The sequence below is a fragment of the Myotis myotis genome, unplaced genomic scaffold (genome assembly GCF_014108235.1).
Source record: "Myotis myotis isolate mMyoMyo1 unplaced genomic scaffold, mMyoMyo1.p scaffold_m19_p_4, whole genome shotgun sequence".
In the NCBI taxonomy this organism is placed as follows: Eukaryota; Metazoa; Chordata; class Mammalia; order Chiroptera; family Vespertilionidae; genus Myotis; species Myotis myotis.
In genome coordinates, this window is record NW_023416346.1 from 121,589,685 (window position 1) to 121,597,932 (window position 8,248).

At 37.3% G+C, this 8,248-nt stretch overlaps 1 protein-coding gene across 4 annotated transcripts in view; it reads left to right on the forward strand.

Annotated features, from left to right (window-relative positions):
- The window catches only part of BCLAF3 (BCLAF1 and THRAP3 family member 3), a 57,085-nt gene extending 49,057 nt beyond the window's left edge, over positions 1 to 8,028 (forward strand). For 3 of the 4 annotated variants that reach the window (XM_036305468.1, XM_036305469.1, XM_036305471.1), the window contains exons 13-14: positions 6,269 to 6,296; positions 7,046 to 8,026. In XM_036305468.1, the coding sequence (XP_036161361.1) occupies positions 6,269 to 6,274 (6 nt within the window). In that variant the 3' untranslated portion in view covers positions 6,275 to 6,296; positions 7,046 to 8,026. Of the gene's footprint in view, positions 1 to 6,268; positions 6,297 to 7,045 lie in introns of all 4 variants that reach the window. The other variant, XM_036305472.1, reaches the window with a different exon arrangement.
- Positions 8,029 to 8,248: the final 220 nt, after the last annotated feature.

Here is an 8,248-nt window from a genome sequence, read left to right on the forward strand (position 1 = left end):
TCTGAACACTCGGCAGTTGTGCATTTGGTTAGGAAGACCTGGAAGTCCTTAGCATCAGAGATTCTCCAGCAGTCAGTCCTCCGGGGCCTGTCAGCTGGGTACCTATCAGAGCTCTGTCTGTGGCTGGGAAGGGGAGAAAGGAGAGAGCATAAAGATGCTGCAGGAAGGAAGTTACAGACTGGGACTTAAGGCTTTTTGAGTTGAATAAAAACCTTGAAAGTCATGGAGTACAAAGATTAGAACAGGAACCAAGATCAGACAAATGAACAAAAATCAGTTATATACCTGCTCTGTCCCTCAAACTGAAGTGTACCAGGATGCAAAAGTGTTGCATAGGAACATCATCTCCTTCAAACATTTATGATCTTGAGCCTCCAGTTTCACTATCTACTTCTCTGCCTTACTTATTTAGTGATTTGTTTCTTCCATGCATTCTTAAAAAAAATGCATGCATTCCCTAGTGTTATATTCTTTTTAAAAATATATTTTTATTGATTTCAGAGAAGAAGTGAGAGGGAGATAGAGTTAGAACATCAGTGAGGAGAGAGAATCATTGATTGGCTGCCTCTTGCATGCATGCCTACTGGGAATCGAGCCCGCAGCCTGGGCATGTATCCTGTCTGGAAATCAAACCATGACCTCCTGGTTCATAGGCCAGTGCTCAACTACTGAGCCACGCCGGCCAGGCCCTAGTGTTATATTCTTTATTCTCTTCGTTTATTCCTTGTTTATACTTGCCTTGATTGCCCTCATCTTTCCCAAGGTTTTAGCCATCACCTCTGGTGATGTCTTCAGCCCTAACTACTCTCCAGAGCCCCAGATTTCCAGCTGCCTTCCAGATACCCTCACTTGGATGTCCTGAAAATGCCTCAAATTCAGCATGTTCAAAATCAAACTTGTACTGACACATGCTACAGCATGGGTGACCCTTAAAAACATGGTGCTAAGTGACAGAAACCAGTCACAAATGACCACACTGTATGATTCCATCTATAGGAAATGTTCTGATAAACCAAGCCATAGAGACAGAAGGTAGCTTAGTGATTGCTAGGGACAGGGAGGTGTTAAGGAGAAATGGTGTGTGTGTGTGACTATTAAATGATACAGCATGGTTTTTTGGGGGGGGTGAGAAATATTCTAAAACTGATTACGGTGATTGATGGTTGCACAGCTCTGAATACACTAGAAAAACTTGAATTGCACACTTTAAATGGTTGAACTATATAGTATATGAATTACATCACAGTAAATGCTGTTAAAAGTAAAATCAAATTGGCTCTCCTCCCCAGACCATTGGTTTTCCCTCATGGTCCATAGCTTCTGCAGCTATCAGCCATAGCAGAAACTTGGCTCATTCATCCTCTATTCCTTCTCCCAACTTCAACCATTCCAAGTCTTCTTATTTCTATGACTCATTTATTCTGTAATTCCACTCATTCCTTTTAACGGCTGTATATTATTCCTCTCTATGGATGTATTACTTATTTCAGTGCTTTTCAAACTTTTGCTTACATACCCCAAAATTTTGAAAAATTATTAACCTTGTTGCACATGTTTAGTTTGGTATCTAATTTTTTATTATAAGTTTAAATTGTTATAAAGGATATACTGTCTGGCATATTTTAAACTAGAGGCCCAATGCACAAAAAATGTGCAAGGGGCTTGGCCCTCGCAGCCGCAGTGGCTTGCCTTGGCCCTCGCAGCCCTGGCTTTGTCTGGAAGGTTGTTTGGCTGTCTGGTCTAATTAGCATATTACACTTTTATTATTATAGATACTGAGTCTTAAATAAAACTGTTACATCATCTCTTCAGTGGAACCTGCCTACCACAGGAATTTGATCACTAGCATCATCCATTTAAAAAGATGTACAAACATGCTCTTTTAACAGTGACAATTTTTACAACATTCCTTTTTTGCCTTGAATTTGGATTTTATTTTATTTTCCCCATCGACTTTTTTTTTTAAAGTCTTTTACTGATAACCAAATCAAGTTTGACATAAAATGTTAATAATTGATTTCTGTGACTATTAGGTGTTAAATATTTCTTCTGGATTGAGTTAACATTACTGTTGATCGAAATAGCATAAACGTATTGCAGATTTTATTAAGTATTGATTAGACACAGACATTTTATTAGAAATGTATTTCTCTTTTTAATTAGTTTATGTGTTCATAGATGAATAATACTTATTGCTACTAGAATAATACAGTTTTCAAGTATCCATTCTAATTCTATTTTTTCTTTTTATAGATATAAGTCCTAAGAAACCTTATTTATTTGAATGTATAGATGGGAATGAAAGGACTTTTATTATAGCAATACCACTCGGTTCTTTGGACTCACTTTGAATTATAGGTCAGAAAAAATCATTTAGTGATCTATCATCAAAAAGTATTTTGAGTGTTTTTCACTGATAGCTCAGTTTTTCCTCTTTCTGTTTTATTAAACAAAAGCAAAGAATCGGAAACCATCGCATGGTATTTATTACTAGCTGCTAGGGTGGGTTCTTTTTTTCCACACTATCACCACTATTTCTAATTGCCCGTTTTTTTGGTGGGGGGTCCCCAGGTAATGCAAAGTAATCAGATTTGGGATGAGAAGGCATATTTTTCTTGTGCAAAGTGGGAGGTAGGACATCAGACTTAATGAGATGTTCAGGCAGGTTAATTCTGGAAAGCAAGCATTGGGAATTTGAAGATCTGGGGATTAATTCCCTCCAAACTAGTTGTACCCGCATACTCCTTGCAAAGTCTTTATGTACCCCTAAGGATATGTATAGCCCCTTTCGATGATTGCTGATTTCCTTAACCAAGACTCTGTTGATGACTTCTGGATAGCTTACATAGGTTTTCATTATTTTCGGTTAATACCATGGGGGGATATTGGTGCTTTGGTACCTTGCCATACTGCCCTCATTTCTGCTCTCAGCAGAGGTATATGAAGAGGCCTTTTTACCTACACCCTCTCGCCAGCACTCCACATCATCAGTCTTTATTTGATAGCAGAAAACAGCTCTCATTTGCCTTTCTTTGATTATTAATGATGTGACTATATTTTTATGTACCTATTGGCCATTTGTATTTCTTCCCTCAATTTCCTTATTTCTATGCTTCCCTGGCATTTCTGTCAAGGGGTTGATTTGTAGGAGCTTTTGATTTACTGAGGTATTCATCTGTCATACATTTGGTGGTATTTATTTGATGTTTGTCAGCTGTTTGTGATGGCTTTTATGTTACAGAACTTGTAAATGTTGATGAATCTGTCAAGTGTCATGCTTATGCTTATAAAAATTCCTTATGGTTTTTTAAAATAACTTTAATGGTTATGTTTATGGTCATAAAATTTAAACATAGAAATATTTATTCCATTTAGAATTTATTTTTATGATAGGATGTGAGGTCAGGATCTCATTTTTTTCCCTGTGAGTAGTCAGTTTTTGTAACACTATTGAATAATTTGTCCTTTCCCCACTGATTGAAAATGCCACCTTTACTGTATGCTATATTCTTATGTATTCCCGGTCTGTTCTTGGACTCTTCGAAACGTCTAACTTATTTCCTTGCCTCATGATTTGCTTATTCTGTTCCTTCACTACTAGCACAGTTGTCCCAAGACACAGGTTGAATTGTATCATTCTTGTGCAAGCACCTTCCAAAGGTTTTGTTCCTATGAAAAAAGAGACTAGACTTGTTAGCCAGGTCCTACCTTAAGCTACCTTTCTAACCACATTTCTCCATGGGCCCTCTGCTTTTTGGAGCATATGTTTTCACATATTTGTATCTTTGTGCCTGCTGTTTTCTCTTGGCTAGATATAACTTCCAGCTCCCACCTTTTTTATTTAAATCCTGATTTCCTTTTAAGATCCACTGTAAAGCCTTACCAAACCCCCTCCCCTCTTTAGCTGTCCTTGCATTTGATCTCTAACTGTTGCTCTTATTAAAAATATTTTTTATTTTAGAGAGGAAAGGAGAGGGAGAGAGAGACAGAAACATCAATGATGAGAGAGAATCATTGATCAGCTGCCTCCTGCATGCCCCCCACTAGGGATTGAGCCAGCAACCCAGGCATGTGCCCTGACCGGGAATTGAACTGTGGCCTCCTGGTTCATAAGTCGGTGCTCAACCACTGAGCCAATGCCGGCAGGGCTCTAACTGTTGCTCTTTACCTTCCCATTTCTCCATATAGATGGTCAACTCCTTAAGGATAGTGGGCACCTCATTAGTTTTCATATATTCCCCTATTGCATTTCATGTAGTCTTATCTTTGGAAAATGCTTGTTGAATGAATCAAATCTAATCATACATGCACACACACAACACATACATACATAACACTCATATAAGCACATCCATCCATAACTCTAAAAAATTAGTGAACAGCAGCCATTGTGTCAGAGGACCCCAAGACCACCCCCAGGTTCACCCTTGGGAGGACGCCGAGGACTCAGCATTTAGTGACACTCGTGACTATGATGTGTTACTGTTGAAGGCTGCACAGCACAGTCAGCAAAGGAAATTGGTACCTGGGCAAAGTCCAGGGGACACCAGATGTAAGTTTCAAGAGTCTGCTCCCAGTAGAGTCACACAGAACTTGCTTAATTCCCCTAGCAATGAGCTGTGAAACCACATGTGAAATGTTGCTAGCCAAGGAAGCTTGGCAGAGACTCAGTGTTCATTGGGCTTATTGGGAGCTGGTCACGTAGGCACCCCTGCCAGACATACTCGAATTCCAGACTCTCAAAAGGAAATCAGGTGTTCAGCATAGACTTTATTATTTGCATAGTTTAGACACTCATCAATGGTGGGAACCTTCCCGAAATCTAAGTTTCCAGATGCCAGCCAATGGCCAACCTTGTAAGCAGGCCTTTCAAAGGATAGCAGTTAGGTATACTATATTAACTGTTTGCTGTACAACCATACTTTTGAAGACGTGAATTTCACAGGTGGTAAATGCCTAAAGAGAGGAGGAAAAGGTCGACATGTTAGGAATGGTGAGTATGCTAAGTACTTTGATTTCTACTCTTTTCACAGATGAGGTAGATGATGAACTGAGTCATGGAGAGGAGCAGGACATAGAAGGAACTATGGCCAAAGATCCATGTTTGGCAGTAGAATGTAGAGTTGGGTAGAGAGAGGGGTGTACAAACTATAGAGGACCTCAAAAACTGGGTAAAATAGGATGCGATTTGGTAGTAATAGGACATCTTCCTCCACTAAGGAGAAAGTGGTACTTGATGATGGCTTAGTAAGCAGTGGGTAGGCAGGGTTCTAGGGAGGATTTGAGATACAGGAAGACCAACAAGGGGACATTTTCAATGACATAAGTGTCAAGTTATAAAAATCTAGCCGAGGGTGATGCTTGTTTAGCTAGTTCAGCATTCTGCTTAGTTAAGTTTTCAAAAAATTGGAAGAATGGAGGGATTAATCCAAAAGGTGGTATAGAAGAAGCTGTGTCAAAGGTGAACATGATTCAGAATAATTGTACATTCTTCTTCTTCTTTTTTTTTTATTGCTTACAGTATTACAAAGGGTATTACATATGTCTCCTTTTTCCCCCCACCCTTGACAATCCCCTGGCCTCCCCTACCCCCCAGTGTCTTATGTCCATTGGTTATGCTTATATGCATGCATATAAGTCCTTCAGTTGATCTCTTACCCACTCCCCCCCTTCTGCCCCCCTAACCTCCCTGGATGTACATTCTTCTTTGTTAATCCTCACTGAGGATATTTTTTCCACTTTTTTTTTTAGAGAGAGTGGGAGGGAGGGGGAAGAAGAGGAAGAGAGAGAGAAACTTCGATGTGAGACACATTGATTGTTTGCCTCCCGTACATACCTCGACTGGGGCAGGCGATTGAACCTGCAACCCAGGTACATTCCCTTGACCTGGAATCAAACCTGTGACCCTTTGATGCGTGGGTTGACACTAACCACTGAGCAGCACACTGGCACTAGCCACGGCTAATTGTACATTTTATAAACAAGGTGTTTCAGTTGAAAAAATTTTGAGAATTATTATAGTTTTCTTTTAAAGTTTTTATATATTATAATTTTGTATATTATATTTGAATAAAGATATAGGATACAATGAAATCTACCTCTATTTAAAGGAATAATGTTGACAAGTATATATGCATGTATCTTGAATATTTCATTAACAAAAATAGAAGAATAAGAGTTTTCTATCAGTACTGTTTTTGTTTGCAATTAAACATTTGCATACTAATATAAATGCCAAAAAATAAACCAACTTTTAAATTTCTTTCAGTTTTAATATTGTAAGATCCTAGTAAAAGGTAAGCATATATGTATTAATATTTTTAATGGCCCATAAAAACATGCCATTCTGCCATTTTTGCTCTTTTATTAGTTGCATGGTCTTATGTCCAGTTCATGGTTGGTAATTTAACATTTTACATAGCATCACAGTGTAGAATCTATGGTCATTACCCTTTAATCATAGTCTTACTGTCCTTGTGGATTTCTTTTTCTGTGTTTTTTGAAGACTTACATATATTTATATTGTCAGTAACCATCGAAAAGCAAGAAAGCTTCCCCCCAATAGCTTCCTGTACTGATATCAGCCAAGCTAGAAGAGTTCATATTATTTTAGAATTAGATACCATATGATGACAAAGATAAAATACCAGTTTGAAGTTTTGCATGTGTCAAATCAGGCTCAGTACTTAAAGGAATAAAGTTTAAGAGCCGCTATTTATTTTATTTTATTTTTTTTGCCAGGGATGTCCCCAATGAAACTCACCCAATGGCAGAATACCATTCCCATCAACTTACTAGTAGCAGTGGGTTGAGTGCCATGTATTTTCTTTGTCCTACTGACATCATTTGATACCCACTTTGATGTGTACTGTTGTTACTTTGCGTGTTTGGGGTTCCAGTATCTACATACCTTTGTGGGGACCTAGGATGCAAGTAGTACTATATAAATTAAACTATTTTATAAATGGCAATGTGAACAAAACTCTAGCTCAGATGTTATACCTGATGCTTCTTTTGAAGTCTATATTTTGTTTTCTTTCAATAGGAATATGCAAACATTGGCACAGCAGTTTAATGGCAAATTGTTGCAAATGGAATCAACACTACAGGACATTTGAGAGCATCTCTGTTAGTTGTTATAATTGACAATAAAGCACTAATACTGTAACTTTCTTGACAAAAGAACTATTTTTTGTAGTGGAATGCTGCGATTTTTGTACACTTACTTGCTTTTAAAGTCAAGTATTTAATTGAAAAGCTGTATTAACTACAGTTTCTTTTGCAAAAAGTCTCAAAAGGGCATTATTTGTTGAATTTTTCTCTGAGCATGGTTTCATAGGGAACTTAACTGAGTTATATTCAAATGTTTACATGTTGAAAGTTTTGCTTATGTAATAAAAAACAAAAGTATCTGAATTGTATAGTGTCTGTACATGAAAGAACTTTAAACAGTGGCCTTATGGTAGCAAATTTTATACCAGATTTGTTTCCTGGTGATATTTTGACTTATAACTTGAAGTTTTCTTAAGTTTCTGAGGCTTAAGGCCTATATAATTCATACATTTCATATTATGATCTAAGAAGGCGAGAGAAAAGGTGCTTCCAAATATTCTATCAGGTAGTTATGAGTGCACTGAATTTTTAGCAATTGGTTCATTCAGTTTTTTCCATAACTGTTGGCTGTTTTAGGGTTTTAAAATGCTATTGTGGAAAATATGTGAAGATTTTGTAATCTATATTTCACGTTACTTTCCCTCAGGGCAAGCTTGTGCATATCATATTTTTAAAGGCTTTTAAAAATTTTGATGAAGTCTCATATTTGGAAATTGTACTTTACTACTACAGCATTACACATTTTGCAAGCACATATTACAAACTTTATTTTAAGTTCAGTTGTATCGAATATCTACTATGTAAAAGATAGAATGGATGGGATTATAAATGATATTTTAGGCTTTAATATCTTATTTCTTTATGTTTTCTGTGTTCTGCTTATTAGTACCTCTACATTCCCAGTTGAAGTTTGTGAAATGTTTATTGGTAACAAAATAAAAAATTGTTGTTCCTTATGCTTGAAGAAGTTACTTGCCAGTTTGCGAGAACATTAATTTAATTTAAATTTTTTATTTTAAAAAATATTCTTACTGATTTCAGAGAGGAAGGAAGAGGTAGAGAGAGAAACATCAATGATGAGAGAGAATCAACGATTGGCTGCCTCCTGCATGCCCCCCACTGGGGACAACCCAAA